The following is a 19,977-nucleotide window of genomic DNA, read 5'->3' on the forward strand; positions in this document are numbered from 1 at the left end:
AAAAAATCATGTACTTTGTTTTATAACTATTGAGAGGAATATGGTGACGATTCAGATAGAGATCGAGCATGCAAAGAGCACTCTCCTTCAGACTTTAAAATCCGTCTATCGGAACGCACGAGAAAGAAGAACTATATCATCACCATAACTTATTAAAGTGTAAATATTAAAGTTGATAAATCCACAACGTCAGAGACATAAATAAGAAAAAGAAGTGGCCCTAGTATTGTTCCTTGGGGGATTCCATAAATTATTTTATATTCATGAGAAATTGCCAATCTATTATAGAATATCTGTGACCTCTTATCTAAATATGATTGAATCCTTGATGTGATAAATGGAGGAAAATTTAGTTGTTTTTTTTCAAATTATGCAGCAAAATTTTGGGGTTAACAAAATCTTTTCACTTTTTACAGCCTCAGACGGACTTAATAGTCATCATCAAATCCTTCGGTGAAACCTGATATGCTCTTGTAGAATCATCATCTGGCTCCAGCTCTTTTGCAGTATCTTGTACAAAATTCATATCAGTGTCAGGTTGATGTACACCCAATTGTTTCGAAATATTAGAACCTATTTTGGAAAAATATTAAAAAAACTGTTTGGTATCATAAAATCATCCAGCTCAAGGCAAAATTTTGTGAGGTTGAACTGCAGAAAATAATACCCCTTTCTTCTTTTCGTTTTTGATGCGCTGACCATTCAACGATGCGGTTCATATAAATCGTTATTCTCATCAGATGGATATTTTATTTTATTTCTATATAACTTGTTCTTAATTTTCATCATATTTCTCAACTCACAATTCATCCACAAGACATCTATTCTTTTACACTGATTGATCAAAAACCTTTGGGCTTTTACTGAAAAAAATTCAAATGAATTTAATGGGAAAAATGGGCATTGTCAGTTTAATATACATATGCTGATATTTATTTTTTAAAATCTTAATTAATTTTTGTTTTCTTAAAGTTATAAGTGAAAACAGTTAAAAGAATTGTTTTCAGTAAAGTACAAATTGCATTGTGGATTTTAGAAAGCATAGGGTTTAGAACCTTACTCAGATTAATTCTGCTCGTTTTGAGTTTGACTTATTTTAATTTCTGTTTGTTTTGGGTTTCATTTATTTATTGATACTGATTTGTGGTAATTTTATGCTTGGTAGATTATTTGATTCTATTTTTGTTCATTTTTGGTTTGATGGAGTTCTTTAATTTTTTTTGAAAAACTTTTTGTATTAATTTCTGTTCGTTTTATGTTGACAGTCTTTTTCAGGGAGAAAGACTGAGCCTCTTCTGAAGTTAAACAGCCATCCCTTCCATAAAAACCTTTAATAACCCCTGGCCATAACTTACTAGCCTTGCCCCTAGTCTCTGGGATTTTTTTCAACCCAAAAAGCCTTGTTATATGATATGTAGACTATTTTTAATAGAATGGCTATCTCAAAATTTCTATTAGGCGCATTTCGGGTCAATATGGCGTGCGTGTAGGGGTGAGAGGGTAGCTGCCCTCTGATCACTTTGACTCTTAAAAAGAGCACTATAGCATCTAATTACCAATCCAATGAGCCCCCTTTGAAGTTTGTATGATCACAATTTCTGTAAAAACTCTATATGTCCCCGGGGCATAACTCACAACCCTTACCCTGAGGGCTGCGGGGATTTGTTATCCTCAAAGACATAATTTCCAGACCTTTCTGATAGGCTTAACAAAATGGCTATATAAAAATTTTGATTGGAAGTATTTGGGGCAATGATAGGCGTGGAGGGAGACATTTGCCCTCTGATCACTTTCGACTAATAAAAAAGGCACTAGTCCTTTCGATTTCCAATCGAATGAGCCCTTTTTGAAGCTTCTAAGACAAAACTCTATAAAAACGTTATATGCCCCAAGGGCATAACTTACGTCATGAGGGCCCTTGTCATGAGGGCTATGGGGGAGGGTTGTCATCCTTAAAGACGCAATTTTCAGACATTTCAACTACGTTGAACAAAATGGCTACATCAAAATGTTGATCGGAAATGTTTGGGGAAATGATGGGCGTCGGGGGGGGGGTGCGATTCTCCCTTTGATTACTTTTAACTATTAAAAAGGGCAATAGCCCTCTCAATTTTTAAACAAAAGAGCTCTTTTTGAAGTTTTCACGACAACACTTTCTATATGACATTACATGCCCCCAGGGCATAACTTATAAGCTTTGCCCTGAGGGCTGTTGGGGGGTGGGGTGTCATGCTGAAAAACATAATTTTCGAACCCTTAAACTGTCCTTAACGAAATTGCTATATCAGAACGTTGATCAGAAGTGTTTGGGTAAATTATGGGTATGGGGGGGGGGGCAATCACTCTTCGATCGCTTGTTACAAATATTATGGGCATTATCACTCCCAGTTACCCATTGAATGAGCCATTTTGTAAGTTTCTACGACAACGCTGGGAAAGACCTAATTTCCAGAACTTTCAACTACGTTGAACAAAATGTCTATCTCAAAATTTTGATTGTATGTATTTGGGGAAATGGTAGACTTGAGAGGGGCGTTAGTTGCCCTCCAATCAATTTTGACTATTAAATAGGGCACTTCTGCTTTCAATTTCCAATCAAATGAGCCCTTTTTGAAGTGTCTACGACAATGCTTTCTATAAAACCTTATATCCCCCCATGGCATAACTAACAACCATTGCGCCGAGGGCTGTGAGGGGAGTGTCATCCTCGAAGACATAAGTTCCGGACTTTTCAACTACGCTGAACAAAATGGCTATCTCAAAATTTTTATTCGATGTTTTTGGGAAATGATGGGCGTGGGAGGGGTGTTAGTTTTCCCCCAATCACTTTTGACTATTAAAAAGGGCACTAGCACCTTGAAGTTTTTGAAGTTTCTATTACAACGCTCTATAAAAACCTTATATGCCCCCATGGCATAACTTAAAACCCTCAGCCTGAGGGGTGTGGGGGGGGGGGTTGTCATCCTCAAAGACCTAATATCCAGAACTTTCAACTATGTTGAAAAAAATGGCCATATCAAAATTTCGATTGGATGTGTTTGGGAAAATGGTAGGCGTGTGAGGGAGGATCCTTGCCCTCCAATCAGTTCCGTATAGTCTATTAAAGAGGGCTATAGCCCTTTCAATTTCCAACTGAATGAGCCTCTTTTGAAGTTTCTATGACAACCTATTCTATAAAAAACCTTATATGCTCTCAGGGCATAACTTACAACCGTTGCCCTGAGTTGTTTGGGGGGTTTGTCATACTCAAAATCACTATTTCAAGAACTTTCAACTACGTTGAACAAAATGGCTATCTCAAACTTTTAATTGAATGTGTTTGGGGAAATGGTGGGCGTGAGAGGGGGGTAGTTGCTCTCAATTCACTTTCGACTATTAAAAAGGGCACTAGCCCTTTCAATTTCCAATCGAATGAACCCCTTTTGAAGTTTCTACGACAACACTTTCTATATAAACCTTAGATGCACCCAGGTTATAACTTACAACCCTTGCCTTGAGGGCTCTGATAGGGTTGTCATCCTCAAAGACATAATTTCCAGAACTTTCTACTACGTTTAAAAAAAATTGCTATCTCAAAATTTTTATTGTATGTGTTTTGGAAAATGGTGGGCATGAGAGGGGGTTAGTTACCCTCCAATGACTTTCGACTATTAAAAAGACCACTAGCCATTTCAATTTCCAATGGAATGAGCCCTTTTTGAAGTTTCGACGACAACGCTTTCTATAAAAAACCTTAGATGCCCCCAGGGTAAAACTTACAATCCTTGCCCTGATGGCAGTGGGGGGGGACTGTCCTCATTAAAGACCTAATTTCCAAAACTTTCAAATACGTTGAACAAAATTGCTATCTAAAAATTTTGATTGTGCGTTTGGGGAAAAGATGGGCGTGAGAGGGGGGTTAGTTGCCCTCCAGTCACTTTCGACTATTAAAAAGGGCACTAGACCTTTGAATATCCAATCGAATGCGTCCTTTTTCAATTTTCTACGACAAAGCTTTAAATAAAAACATTATATGCCCCCAGGGTATAACTTATAATCCTTGCCCCGAGGGCTCTGAGGGGGTTATCATCCTCAAAGACCTAATTTCCAGAAATTTCAACTACTGTGAACAAAAAGGCTATCTCAAAATTTTGATTGAATGTGTTTGGATAAGTGGTGGGCGTGGAAGGGGTGTTAGTCACCTTTCAATCACTTTCGACTATTAAAAAGGGCACTATCCATTCTAATTTCCAATTGAATGAGCCCCTTTTGAAGTTTCTACGACAATGCTTTGTATGAAAACCTTATATGCCCCCAGGGCATAACTTATGATTCATGCCCTGAGGGCTGGGGGGGGGTTTCATCCTCAAAGACCTGATTTTCAGAACTTTCAACTACATTGAACAAAATCGCTTTCTCAAAATTTTGATTGGATGTGTTTGTGGAAAGGTGGGCGTGAGAGGGGGGTTAGTTGCCCTCCAATCACTTTTGACTATTAAAAAGGACACCAACCCTTTGAATTTCTAATCGAATGAGCCTTTTTTGAAGTTTTTATGACAACGCTTTCTATAAAAATCTTACATGCCCCCAAGGCATAACTTACAACCCTTGCCCTGAGGGCTGTGGGGGAGTGTTCTCCTCAAAAACATAATTTTTATCGGGAAATCAACTACGCTGAACAAAATGTCTATCTAAAATTTGATTGGATATGTTTGGGGAAATGATGGGCGTGGAAGGGGTGTTAGTTGTCTTCCAATCCCTTTCGACTATTACAAAGGGCACTAGCCACTCCAATCGAATGAGTCCTTTTCGAAGTTTCTACGACAACTCCTTCGATGCGAAGTGCCCTGGTGTAAAAAATAAATAGAACTCAGAGGTAAAAAATAACAAAATAAAAAATAAAATAAAAAAAGGTGAAAAAATGAGGATTTTGTCAGCCAGTGGCGAACCATGAAGAAGAAGAAATAAGCAAATATTTCGAAAAGGACCTCCGCCGAGTCGTCCTCAGGGCTAAACAAAAAAGAAAGAAAAGAAAAAGAAACCAACGAAAATCAAACCTTTTTTTTCTTATCAACGACAGAACAGAAACTAAATAAGAACCAGGTTAGATTCAATGAAAAAGAAAACTACCAAGATGATTGGGCAATAATCCTTTGCTTTGCTATTGCTTTGGCTGGTCTACAAATTCGTTCATCATTTGATGTGCAAATAGGTTCTTTCAAGTTATACCGGATGAAAATATTGATTGAGTCCTTCAAAATTAAACTGTCGTAAATTGGGCTTAATGAAATATCTCCAGTATCTCTATTTATTGCTAAATTTTGGTTCATGTGTTTTTTTATCTCAATTAACTCTTTAAAAGTTTGTGTTAGGCCATTTACAGTAGATATTAATGTTGTCTCGTCAAAAAGAACCAGATGGGTCGGATTTACGAAAATATGCGAAGCCATTGCCGAATCAAAGTTGTCATTGTTATTTTTTAATCTCAGGAACTTATCTATTGAATTTTTTTGCTCATGCAAACGTTCACCTAGTTGTTGATGGGTGCTACCAATTTAAAATTTTACACATGAACACGGGATTCTGTAGACACCACTACCCAGTGCAGGGTCAGTTTTATCCTTTCCTGAGTTGAAAAAATGTTCAACTTTTTGTTCGATTTTGAAAGAAACAGAGATATCATGTTTTTTTTTATTTTTCCAAGTGTATTGCCAAGTTTCGGGATGTATGGTAAAGTGATGAAAGCTTTTTTCTCAATTGCCGGGGTAACCTAATCAAGGGGGACGAGCTCTCTATTTTGTTGTTTTATCTTTTTTAATCGTCTATCTGTGATATTTTCAATAAGGTTGATTGGGTAACCATTGCAGAAAAGAATATCCTTGACATAGTTTAATTGAGAATTTATATGATAATGGGAACAAATTTTTAAAACTCTGGTCGACTAAAGAGATTATTACGCCTCTTTTCACAAAAAGAGGGTGATGGGAAGAGAAATGTAGATATCGATCATTATTTAGTCGATCAAACGAGGACAAAATACTCGTTTTTTTCACCTGTTTTGATTTTATTTATCACTTTTTTATTTTCTTTCCTCTCTGAGTTTCATTTGTCATGTATAGCCAGTGTGGTCTAAGAATGTATTTACTAAAAATAAATAATAAATAATACATTGTGCCAACATTATTCTTTACTTAGGCAGCGCGATTGTGTTGCTTATGATTCCCTTTCCGAAAGCATCGTCTATGTTTAGACCCTCATTTACATGCTTCTCAAAAATAGAAAATTCATTTTCAGCATCATCTGACCAAAAAACAGTATTTCAGTTAACAGATCGAAGAAAAATTAAGCTTTTGGTCTTTTTTCTCAGTAAAATTAAATGGATTAACTGATTTATTATTACGTATTCTTTGATGTTTTTGAAATTTAGAGTAAACTCAATCTTTAGTTTTTAAAACCAAAAACACAATGAAGTGATCAGAACACTAGCTATTAAGACAATAGGCAAGTTACGTTTCATTTTTCAACTTATTTTTTAATTACTATGAACTTTGTTTATAATGTCTAATAAAATTTCAACCCTATATTTGACTTTTCGTTACTTATTCGATAGATGCGCCAAGTCAAACTTTTCGGAAGGTAGGGAGAAGAAGAGCTGCAGAAGGGGAGATTTTAAGTAACGGCTTTGCCCGGAAATTATCACATGTATCTTTATTTTCTAGTGCAAAATATTGAACTTTTGCCTTTTTCAAGGCGGACTAGGCGATAGGGGGCTAATCTGGCGACATTGATAATTGGTTTCTATAATATCTATATACTAATTGAGGTAGTTCATATTTTTTTATTTAGAGGAACAAAAACAATATTTTCCCCTCAAAAATCCATAAAGGCATCACATGGAAATTTTTACAAAAATTTAAAATGTAGGTATGAGTAGAGATTTCATTGATAAAGCTTCAACCTCTACAGTGATCAAAGAAGAGCCGATAAATGAAAAACAAGTTTCGACTGTTGTCCAGAAGCTTGAAAGACAAATAAAAAGGAGTGGAGAAATAGAAACAGTAGTTCTTCCCCAGAAAATCCGTAAAGGTATTATATGGAAGTTGTCGCAAAATTTGAAAATATAAGTGTGAGAAGAGACTGTATAGATCAAAATGCAACATCTGTACTAATCAAAGAAGGGCCAGTAACGTAGAACCTAGTCAGAACTGCTGTCCAGAAATTTAACGACGAATAGAAGGAAGTGAAAAAACAGAAACGGTAGTTCTTCTCCCCAAAGCATCTATTGTTACAAAATTGTAACAAAAATGAAAATTGTTACAGAAATTTGAAAATCTAGATGTGAGCAGAGATTGCGTTGAATGAAACAACATTTACAGGGTTCAAACAAGGGCCAACAAAAGAAAACCTAGTTTTTTTTTCCAGAAGCTTGAGCGATAGATAAAAGGGAGTGGAGAAACAAACAGTAGTTCTTTCCCAGAAAATCAATAAGCGTCGTCCATGAAAATGTTTACAAAAATTTGGAAATTTAGGTGTGAAGAGAGATCGCATGGATAAAACTGCAACATCAGCACTGATCAAAGAAGGGCCATTAAAGGAGAACCCAATCTGGACTGTTGTACAGAAGTTTGAACTACAAATAGAAGGAATTGGAGAAACAATAGCTCTGTGGCAATATTTTATTTTAAAGAATATTTCTCTTTTTTCTATTTAACAGGACCGTATTCGAGTCTATGATAGTGAAGGATGTCAAATTCGGATCGCCAATAATTCCAGGACATTCTTTCGAATTGGTAACAACGTCACAACAACTGCGATTGCGAACACTAGCAAATTTTACCAAAGGCTGAATTCAAATTGAGTTTAAAGATTTCCTTTTCAGCCTTTGTTTTTGCTTCGGATCATTTCTTGACAAAAATATCAATAAACGTTTTTGAATAAGGTTTTTGATCAAATTGGAGGGCTTAATGAATTTTGCGGCTTTTAAACCATTCGTAACCGTCTATTTTAAAAGAATATGATGCACAACAATGTTTAATTTTGGATGGAGATCGGCAATTAGTTTTTTTTTAGGTATTACCTTCTTCCTCTACTAATGAAAGATTATATGGACTTAATGAGTCGTTAGACCCCAATTTGTTTATGAACGGAAAAACAAAACCTTTTACCGAGTCATGGAGTTCTACGGTTTTTTCACCGCCAATTAAAAAAAAGCATCCTTTTGACCCATTCTCCTCGATACTGGCAATGTCGGGGAAACACAGATCACAAGGTTTGTCAAGGCAATTGTAATTGCCACATGGAAGCGATAAGTGAGATATAGCCGAAGGATAGAGGGAATCTTTATCCAGAAAGGCTGTGTCCAACTTATCGCTGATAAGTCCAGTCGGGTCAGTTTCCAGGATATAGTCCCCATTAAAAAATACCCATCCCTCATGGATCTTTCTACGATAGGTGTTTATCAATGTCATTGTCAACCCTATTTTTTTTACTGATTTTAAGTACTTAATCCACCTCCAGATGGGGAATAGAAAAATATTACCCCAAATCCAACCCGGATTCCTTGATAGATTTTATCCGTGTTATTGGACACAATGTCCAGCAACCTCAATACATCCCTCGCCAAGTACAATTTACAAAAAGTCTATCAAGGAAATTCTCCCTTTTCCCAAACTTTCTTAAAAGATTTGCACTTGGAAGGGGTACATTGAGGACCGTGAAGTGAATCATAAAACGATTCGATGGGCGGTAGTTTTTCTATAGTAATATTCGTAAGGGTAATTGGCTTTACAGGTTAATATGTCATACATTTCATTATCTGGAAAGCTTTGCTTTACTATGGGAAAACTATTAAAATCATCACTTGTTTGCCCTTGAATCAATTCACGAAGGGATATGAGGAAGAAGCTAAAGGAATATAAAATACGGATTTAGTTCAATTACTGTTTCCTATTTTCAGCATATTTTAAAGTAAAATCTGGAAGTAAAAGGGAGGACTAAGAATTCCAGCTTTTCAGATGATTTTGATATGATTTTATACGAAAAACTACAATTCACTCATGTGAATATAAATCGGTAGAAATTATTATTGTTTAAAGTTTAAATTACATGATTTGAGAGCCCTCCCCCAAAAAATTACTCCCCATGAATTAGGATCACTAAGATGATCATGATCGCGTACCATATCTTTCCCATTAATAATTTTCCCCTTGTAAATCCAAAAAATCAACTCCGTCCTAATGGGTATATCATCCTCTGGTGAAATGGACAAAAGATAGCATGTGTGGTACAACCTCAAAACTAATAAATACGGTCAAGGTTGCACCCATGCAAATCTCCCCACCCAATGTCTAAAAAAACTCAACCAATTTCATGGGATTACTCGAATCTTTGCGCATGTGCAAAATAGACTGCAACGACTTCATAGTCTTTAACAAGCTTTGAGTTTGATGTATCGCACACGTCTAGGATTTTGGTCTGGCAATCAACAACTACCTTGCCACTTTGAAAAAGTGTATTTCGAAAGTGTTTTAATCTCAGAACAGCTCTTTCGCCTGAAACTGTCTCCACAGATTCATAGCCATGACCCTTGCAATACTTCAAATGATCCTTTAACTTTTAGTTATCTCTTAAATCTGTCTAGATACATTAAACAGTAGTAAAAGGTTCCCGAATTTTTTTTCTCACATCAGACCCGACTAATGTCGGTTATAAGAAAATGGCCAATTGAATCCAGTTCTTCGGGAGGTTTTGTAAACAAGCCATGCCCAGTATTTTACAAATTCAATTTAAGGATCCCTCTCTGAATATAAAACCTTCTTTGTATCTTCCCTTTTCTCATGTTAAAAATCACTGTCGTACTAAAGCAGGGTAACGCCAATCCCCAAATATTTATCAGCCTGCTCAAAAATATTTCTTTCTTTCATTTTCACCGGACATTTACCTTTTAAACATTTAAAATTTACTCTAGTAAACCCATCACCCCCTGCAATTGCCATATCGTTCAAATGTGTCTTTGTAGCTTTTTCTTTCTAAGGTCTGTGTGCTACAACTAGAAATGCGTGTTCTGAAGCATTGCAAAAAAGCATCAAAAGAAAACTAGTACAACCTGTCACCCTCTCAAGTATGAATTATATTTCTCATCCCCATCCCCTCCCTCTCTTGGAATAAGCTGCTGCTGAAATTTACCCACGTTTAATTTTTAAATATATAAAACCAATGACCTACTCCCTCGCTCATTAAAGCTATCCAATTTTGTTGCTAAATCATCAACCTACCCCAAAAAGCTCCTTCAAATCCATGTAAGTCGGGATGAAGCGTTTGATTTTCAGTTGATATGTAGACCGAAAACACTTCACCTGAATTTTCGTTAAAATAAAAACCTGTTGAGAAATGAAGGCTTGCACCCAATCTCTCCCCACCCAATTATGGATTTTATTTTCTGGAATAGCCCAAATCTTGTCAACATGTGAGTGCAATATGTCGACTGGGTCGGTCCAGATGCTACCCTCAAAGAAAGGATTAAAGGAGCCCCCAAACATTGCCCTATAAACATTTAAATAGCCGAGGGTAGAGTTCAATTTAAAATTGGGCATACAGAACTTAGGGGGTGAACCTGCATCACTCTGTTGGCCTTTACTCCCCCTCCTCTTTATCATAAATGAGGGAAATTGATGACGGGCTAGAATTTTCCAACTCAGCAAACACTCCCTTAATTTATTTGGAACTTAGATGGTTCCTAACCCAATCAAAGTTCCCATCGTATACACTTTCTGGCTTGAGGCTGCTTGCCTGAGCTAAATTGTTATGCTTACCCATCGAAATAGTCGTATTGTACAGGGAGTTGAAAGTGCATTATCACTCTCTACCTCAAAAAGTCCTTCGATAAATTATCAAACTAATCTGGTTCTTGCGGATCCATATTTACAGTATAATGGTTACGCGTCGATGATTGCCTTGATATCATCAAAAAGATTGAATTTGTCTCTGGAAGACATTTGACCTCCACATATAACCTGAAAAAAGAAAATGTTATATCTTTGAAATGGATACATATAAACTGAAAAAGGAATATATCAAGAATTTCAAATAATATGAAAACAAAAGTTTATTTCTTTAATTTATTTGTTTAAAAAGATTCCAATAACCTCAAAATACGAATAAATTTGTCGTACCAAGACACACATAGAAAAGAAGAGTCTAAATAAGAATCAGTAATGGATAAAAAAGAGAAAAAACACTGGAAATATCATGTTTACATTACTGTATATTAACCTATTAAAGAAGGGGAGTATCGTTATGAATGTAAAAATAATGTAAACAGCTTACATAAGGCAAAACTGGAGATGTAAATTGACGAGTTGAGCAATATGTCTCCTCCTTCTCAATGCCGACGGTAACATCAGACCTTTTGAATCTTTTCGATGGTTTTTGACCAGAGTTTTCCTGCAAGAAAGACAGAATTTTTTTTTTACATTCTTCAACTTCTTCTTCCTCCACAGGGCACTAACCTTAGATGATCGCTAACAAAATTTTTATTATAAAAGCAAAGCCTTGCAAAATAAACTATCCTCCCAGCAGAGGCAAAAGAAAAGTGTTGAGCCTCATACCTTTGCCCAGTCCAAGTTTAAAATATTTTAAAGATCTGTGAAATTATTCCACAAAGTTTAGGTTGGAAAAACCTTGGTATTGTTTAAAAATCTACTGTAATAACAGGGATTGTATTTTCAAAAAGCTAAAGCCAATGAAAGAGTTTTAAAACTCCAAATTAACCAAAAGTTTTTTTTAGAATATAAGACGTATGAACCGTCATTTTTGTGGTCTTCTAAGCCTTAGAAATAAGAAAGGTTTGGACATAGTACCTTGACCATACCTTCCCAGGTCAAAGCTTTAACCCGCGATTCATTTCTGGAAGTTTTTTTCAAGTAACTAAACTACTTGCCAAGAAAGCTAGAACTTCTTAAGCTAGAATCTCATCTGTAGCTTTAGGATATAGGTTTTTACAAAACTGAAAACAAACAATGAAACTACAAAATTCTTAATTTTTTATATCCAGTTTGTTCTCTTGAATCATTTTAAAAAGTGTTTAATGTTAAACAGATCTGAAATTTCTTTTAAAATTTATTGAGTTGTTCTATTGTAAAATATAACAGGAATATACATAGGCTATGCAAAAAATATGCAATTTTTAACGTAATTTAGCTAGATGAAAATGAATACGGACCATAAAGGGCCAGAGGTCATGAGGAATCTAGATAGCTAAGGCTTTATTACCTGGAGGGTCATTGCACCCGTATTCAAATATTCAACTGTTGAGGAGTTTCCAATATAAAACTGATGGTAACAAATTGTAGCAGAAAAAAATTAATTGACGGAAACGACATTGTATGCACCATTTTATTAGACAAATTGAAATAGAATTTGCATGAAAAAGCTTGGTTCAGAAAGCCTAGTAAAAAAACGAAAAAAAAGCAGCAAACACAGACTATAGTGCTAAATCAGGGCAATAGATATAAACCAAAATCAATGTCGTTATACATATGTTATCGCCATACAAGCTAATAATATTTAAAATAGAAGAGATTTCCGGGAAGTTTTCTATGCCGTTCCCCCTTTAAGCGGCTTTCATGGATATACCGTAATGCCATAATATTCACATATATGCGTATTTCATGTAATATGAAACGACCATTGAGTTGATCACTGTTTATTGATAACATTATCTGCAAGTTTCAAGAAATGTGAACTTCCAATATCACAGTTTTATTTATAAGAAAAAATTCTTGAAAACTTCTAAAAACAATAAAAAACAGGGAAATATCAACAATAGAAGCGTGAAAACTTGATAAAATCAATATAATTGATACATGTGTATGTGTCTTTCTAGGTTATTAAAATAACCTTAGGACTACCAAAAAAGCTAATTGCATTTGGGCCTGGTCTTATCTATTGATAGCACACTACTCATGTGTTTACGTAAAGTATTTGTCATTGGGAGTATACACACATGTTTCAGCAGGAGGGGGATTTTTTGCTTTGGGAGATTTTCCACGGGGACGGAAATTTTCGGAGGTGAACTTTCCAGGTAAATTTTTACACCTGGGTATTTGCCAGAATTCTTATGCGAAATTATTTTTATTTGTCTTCGTTGTATATCTTGTCTTTCTGTGCCGACTCTAGTTTACATGTGGGGATGTTTCAGGGGAAATTTTCAGCGGGAAAAAATGATTCATGGAGAATTTTCTGTGGGAGAAATATTGGGGAATTTTCTGCGGGTGAAATTTTTCGTGGGGAAATTTTCCGTGGGATGAATTTTCAACGGGGGGGGGGGGGTTCTGGGAAAAATTTCTATAGGAAGGTGGTTATTGCTATAATTTTAAAGGCAATCAGAAATCAAAGTATTAAATACGAAAATGTCTACGATAAACAGATTAGGGAGGAAGGCTTAGGAAATAATTATTTTTTATTATTATTTTTATTTCCTAATTCATGAATAAAATAATAAAATCAGAATTGGTCTTAAAATTAAAGTATAAAGCATTAAAATGAAAATATTAGAATTAGAATTTAAAAAAAGAAAATTATAAAATCAGATCAAACATTATTATATCTTATTTTTTAATAATAAATTTATTTATTGTAAATATTATTTAAAATGATTAAACATAATTATTTTATAATTTCAGTGGTATCGACCTTCTTAGACCCTCAACTCTTCTATCATTTTTGTCGAATAGGGATGATAAAGGAGATGAATTTCCAACACTGGAGTCGCAACTAGTTGCAAAAAGTAACAAAATAAAATTTCTTGAAGTTTTTGGGGAAGATAGACCATTCAAATGGGCTCAACTCCTGGCCGGTATAGATTTGGCTGCTGAAAATGTAAAGGTAAGCCAAAATATGAAAATAGCAAGTTTCCTGTAAGATTTTAAGTTTTGTCTTTATAGTGTTCCCTAAATGAACAAGCCAAATGAATTTCCGCTCGTGTAAGAATTTTTTTTGGTTTATGTTTTCAAGGATGCCTCTTGGATAGCCATATTTTATTGTTCTTTATTTTTATGTCTTAAGTATATTAGTTTAGGGTTAAACAGAAAGCAGGTCGTCCACGGTTGGGGTGGGAGGATGTCAAAGAAAGATTTAAGGGAACTTGGTACTTCCTGGGAGGTTGTAAAGAGGGAGGCATTGAATAAATTGGGATGAAGGTAAAGCGTGCGTAGCGGTGTTGGTCTCAGGCCGCTTGGTGCTGCAGTGAGTTGTTAGTAGTAGTAGCAGTATAGATAAAAGAGGTCTACTCAAAAGTTGGATCTTTATAGTGTTCCCTAAATAAACAAGCCAAATGAATTTTCACTCGTGTAAGAATTTTTTTTGGTTTATGTTTTCAATGATGCCTCCCGGATAGCCATATTTTATTGTTCTTTATTTTTCTGTGTTAATTATATTAGTGTTCTTAGGTTTACGCTTTGGTTATTTGTTCTTTGCATTTTTATTATATTTTACATGTTTGAGTAAGCCCTGTCCAAGTTTGTCTGAGAACGATTCTCGTCTACACTGAATTTGAAGATCAGGTCTTCGAAGGCTAGCAGTGTCATATGATTCCTTGTTCTGTAATTATGAATGCGATAATGTGAATGCGCTGTATGTAAAAGTCACTTTTAAGTACTTCATTGTAGTGCTGTCTTCCACTAACTAAAAAACTGATGCTAAGAAAAGGCCTATGAAAAGGTTTTGCAAGTAGATGTCTTGATAGTGGCAGCCTTAATTTGAGCGGTGTCATTTATTTAAGTTTTCTGTTCTTTACGTTGTAATGTATCATTTATAAAACTTTGTATACAAATGTCTCTTTGCTGTTTTAGTTTCCAAGTGACCTTTTCGGCCAACCGTCTAGGGTTAAACGGAAAGCAAATCGTCCGCGGCTAGGGTGGGAGGATGTCATAAAGAAAGATTTAAGGGAACTAGGAACTTCCTGGGAGGGTGTAAAGAGGGAGGCTCTGAATAAATTGGGATAGAGGAAAAGCGCGCGTAGCTCTGTTGGCCTCAGGCGGCTTGGTGCTGCGGTGAGTTGTTTGTAGTAGTATTAGTACAGATAAAAGAGGTCTACTCAAAGGTAGGCTCAGAAGTTCTGAGAGTGGTAGACTTCATACCAAACAGCTAAACAGAACAGTTAGGCAGTAGAGAGTTTGGAAGGGGAGATGGTTGAGTCTCGTGCTTCTATTCAGTTTTATATTTTAAGTTTGTTTGTCTTTTTGTAAAAACTTCTTTTACTCTTTGAGGAGCGAAGTTTATTTCTTCACGTGGTTTCTATTCTTTTCCGGTGCTTGATTCTCTTGTTTAAGAATCAAGCATCTTTTCTTTTCTTCGACTATTTTTCCTGATATCTAGGTTTTATCTAAAATGTTTTTTTTACGTTTTTAATGATTTTTATAAGCCATTTAAAATTCTTGAATTGTTTGTGGATTAATATTAATAATGCCTTTTTTCAAAAGTTGGGTGTTGTTAATTTGATTATTTACTGTAAGTGTCATTTAGAACGTAATCATTTGTGCCACAGGCTGAATTTAAATGTTTGTAATTATTACCGCTTTTGATTTAAAAACCTTATAAAGAAAAACTTCCCTCGCAATAGTTTCAACCTGAGACTTCTGCTTTGGATACCGCTTTACACACAAATAGATTAGAGGGCGCATACATTTATTTTATATATATATATATATATATATATATATATATATATATATATATATATATATATATATATATATATATATATATATATATATATATATATATATATATATATATATATATATATATATATATATATATATATATATATATATATATATATATATATATATATATATATATATATATATATATATATATATATATATATATATACATATATATATATATATATATATATATATATATATATATATATATATATATATATATATATATATATATATATATATATATATATATATATATATATATATATATATATATATATATATATATATATATATATATATATATATATATATATATATATATATATATATATATATATATATATATATATATATATATATATATATATATATATATAATATATATATATATATATATATATATATATATATATATATATATATATATATATATATATATATATATATATATATATATATATATATATATATATATATATATATATATATATATATATATATATATATATATATATATATATATATATATATATATATATATATATATATATATATATATATATATATATATATATATATATATATATATATATATATATATATATACATTTTACCGTGAATGTTTGAAATCTGGTTAGTGTCGACATTCACCGGTGAATGTCCGAAATTCCTTTTTCTCTGCTTGGATTCCATTAGCTTTGCGATTGAGCTTTTACAGTCTTATGCAAGCTGTGATGTTAAAAGCTAGGTTAGGGTAGATTATGTTTGTTTAGTTTGGGTTAAAGTTGATTCTAAGTATCAGAAATGGGTTAAAAACTTAACCTAAGCTAACCTAACCAAACCTAATCAAACCTAACCTGTCATCATCAAACCTTGCATTAAATCGAAAAAGTTGACTGGCAATGCTGACTAAATCTAAGGAGAAAAAAATGTATTCAGGACCTTCACCGGTGAATGTCGACATGCACTTCTCGTTATAACCGAATAGGTTTCATTAAAATGGGGGCCAATTTTATGCTTAGCTTTGGTAAGTCTAACTGGTTTTTTTCTCGTGTCTGGGGAATTGAGTGAAAACTTTCAGGAATTTCTTCTTCATTGGAGGGGGATAAGAGGACTTAAAACTGTTTGCTGGGAGGAGGGGTCAAAATTCTTTTTTGCCGTCTCACAAAGGAGTTTATGCTTCGGTTTCCTTTGTATGTCCGTTGTCAGACATGTTATGCTGCTTTTATAAACTTAATCAGATACGTTCAGATTGCATTTAGATATAATCTGAAGTAAATGTATAGGCTAATGGGAAAGTACCTCTAAAAAAGGCTTAACTTCATTTTTTAAAGAAATTAATTTTTTCCTTTTTTGCTTAACTAAAAAATTAACTACTTTAAGTTTATACAGAAACTTTCATATACATGTACACGTCAAATTTTGTATGGAAAATTATAGACCTTTATCGAAAAAAAGTGATTATGCTTGGCTTTTGAAAAACAGGAACGGATAGATACCTAGAGATGAAATTTCTAGAGCAAGCTCCTTCACTCCACGGGATCTTACCATTTTTTCTCGATTGGAGGACTTGAGTGGGTGGCTGAGGCTGGGGGTCTACATTTATGCCTCAATTTTCTTTACGAAGAAAACACATCCTATGCTTAGAAAGTGCATCCTTTCCTATTTTTAAGAGACTGTCGTAACCCAAAATCGGCTCATTAGCTTATTCTAATGAACCAGTTACTAGTTAAAAGAAATCAAATTAATGAAACTAAATTGAAATTGGTTTTTAAAATTGAACTGAGCTTAAGTTAATTAATAGTTTAATTAATAGTGAAGGTTTGACTTGAAAAAAATAATTCTATATGCAAGTTCTTTGTAAGATTTGTAAGATTCACTGTATTTGAATATTTAATTCTGAATCAGTATAGATTCAGTCATTGACTAGTTAACACAAGAGAATTGTATCATACTTTTTTGGATATTTTAACTTGGATACTTGGTAAATTTTCCATTGGCTGTTTTCAGCTCTACCTTTTTTTGATACACAGAAGGTGTGCGGACGTATTGAGAGAGAGATTTTGCTTCTTTTTTTTTCATTTTGTCATTTGCCGAAGCTATGCAAGTGGGAAACCGGGCGTTTGCTCAATTTAAATATTACAAGCTGTGGCCTTGCAAAATTACGCGGGTGATAACTGTCAAAGGTGGTGGAAGTAATTATGAAGTTTGCTGTTACGGAACTGACGAAATTAAAATAGTAACGTCCGAGAATATATGGGCTTACGCGGAGAAATATGAAGAAGCGCTGAGAGATGGCAGAAAAAATGTTCAGAGAGCGATAAGGCTGTGTACGGAGGACTCTGAAGGTTTAGCCGGGGATTTATCTGAGTCGGTTAACTTGATGCAGTCAGAAATTGTTAACCTTCGTGACGGCATACAGGATGAAATTCGTAGGAGAGTGGAAGAGCAGTGCAGTAGATTAGGGAGTTCTCCGGTGACACAGATTAAGTAAGATTTTCTTGATACTGTTACGCAAGCTGTCTATGAGGCGATCGATCTGCAATTCAAGGGTAAATTTGAACTGCTTGAGAAATCACTTGGCGATTTGCGGGCAAGAATTGTTCAAAATTGCGCAAAGCTCCAAAAGCTTGAAACTAAGCTGGATGATATAAACCAGTCTTCTCTTCTAACTAAAGTCATTGTATCTGGGATAAACTCTCACACGCGTGATTTGCCTCAGCTTGGTGATAAAGTATTAGCTCGACTTAAAAGTGAAATGGGACTGAATCTTGGTAAATCCATTGTCAAGGGTGCAAGGTGTTTGGGAGGTGCCTTGGAAATAAAAACTCCGATTGAACTTACATTTTTTACTGAGGCATCTGCAGTTGAGATCCTACGCAATCGCAAGAATTTGAAAGGTTCCCGAATATATGTAAATGAGGCTCTAACCAGTAAAAGGCAAGAAATCTACAAGCTTGCGCGCAATAAGTTTGAATTGAAAAATGTATGAACTTTACGAGGTGTTGTTTATGTCAAGTACGGTTCGCAAATCATTCCGTGTAAAACGACTTCCGACGTAGTTCACATTCGCAATGTTTCATATGAACCTGTCTTCTAAACTAAGAAGCTGTGAATTTTTCTTTTCTTTTTTCGTTTTATGGATCGTTTTAAGCGTTTTCTTGATTCTTGTTTGAAGTTAGAAGTAATTCTAAATTCAGCTACCGGAAGTGATAAAGATATGCCTTATGTAAATAATCTACCTGAATGTGATTATTCTTCAGGCGAGCTTTTATCGGATAAAACAAAAAGTTGTGATTTTCCAATCAGATCGTTACATTTAAATGCCCAGGGGCTACAAAGTGCATTCAATGAACTGAAGCTCTTGCTTGCATCTAGTCCTATAGACATTATTGGAGTTTGCAAAACTTTTTTGTCTGCTAATACGCCTCTTACAATGTTAGATCTGCCTGGAATGAAGTGTATTTCACGGACAAGGTGTTAGAATGCGAGAGGAGGTCAGATGCTGTATATTCGTGATGACTGGTCTTTTAGTATTCTCAGTGATTTGTCTGTATTTCATGAAGGGTTATATGAGACTATTCTTGTTGAAGTTTTACCTTTTGGGTGTAATCCATTTATTTTCGGGTCTGTTTATCGATCTCCGTCGGGTAATCCAAAAATATTTTTTGAAGTTTTTGAACCGCTGTTGAAAAATCTGGAAGCGTTGAAAAAACCGGTTATTATTTCGGGTGATTTTAATTTTGATCTTTTGAATCTCGATGTTGGAAATAATAAGGAGTTTTTAACTATGATGTTGTGTTCTTATTTCTCTGCCGACAAGAGTTACAGCTAACACAGCTACATTATTAGATAATATATTTTTTTCTCCTGTTTTATTTGATGCTGAAAAATCGTCAGTAATTTTGTCTGATATGTCAGATCATTTTCCGGTGAGTGTTCTTTTAAATTTAAATAATAGCAATAAACAACATCGAGATTCAACAATAGATAATTCAAAAAAGCGATATATTTAGATTGATTGTAAAGTTCTACATCAGTTAATTCCTGACCATGATTGGAGTTCAGTTTATGGCTCAGATGATGCAAATGCTGCGTTTTCAGATTTTATTGATCAAATGATGCCATTGCGGTATTGGGCCTCTTCAAGACGAGTTTCGATTGGAAAGTTTGCACAGAAATTTGACCCATGGATTACTGAAGGTATTTTGGCATCGTTAAATCATAAAAATAGAAAATTTAAGAATTATTTAAAATTACAGACACC

The 19,977-nt window shown here is 34.3% G+C and overlaps 1 protein-coding gene across 2 annotated transcripts in view; it reads left to right on the plus strand.

The window, feature by feature from the left end:
- The window catches only part of thoc5 (THO complex subunit 5), a 118,416-nt gene that overhangs the window by 66,275 nt on the left and 32,164 nt on the right, over positions 1 to 19,977 (plus strand). For both annotated transcript variants that reach the window (XM_089095107.1, XM_089095109.1), the window contains one exon: positions 13,662 to 13,863. In XM_089095107.1, the coding sequence (XP_088951233.1) occupies positions 13,662 to 13,863 (202 nt within the window). The remainder of the gene's footprint in view (positions 1 to 13,661; positions 13,864 to 19,977) is intronic.

Source organism: Artemia sp. Qi Xiang Cuo, chromosome 10 (genome assembly GCF_049724085.1).
Source record: "Artemia sp. Qi Xiang Cuo chromosome 10, ASM4972408v1, whole genome shotgun sequence".
Taxonomy (NCBI): domain Eukaryota; kingdom Metazoa; phylum Arthropoda; class Branchiopoda; order Anostraca; family Artemiidae; genus Artemia; species Artemia sp. Qi Xiang Cuo.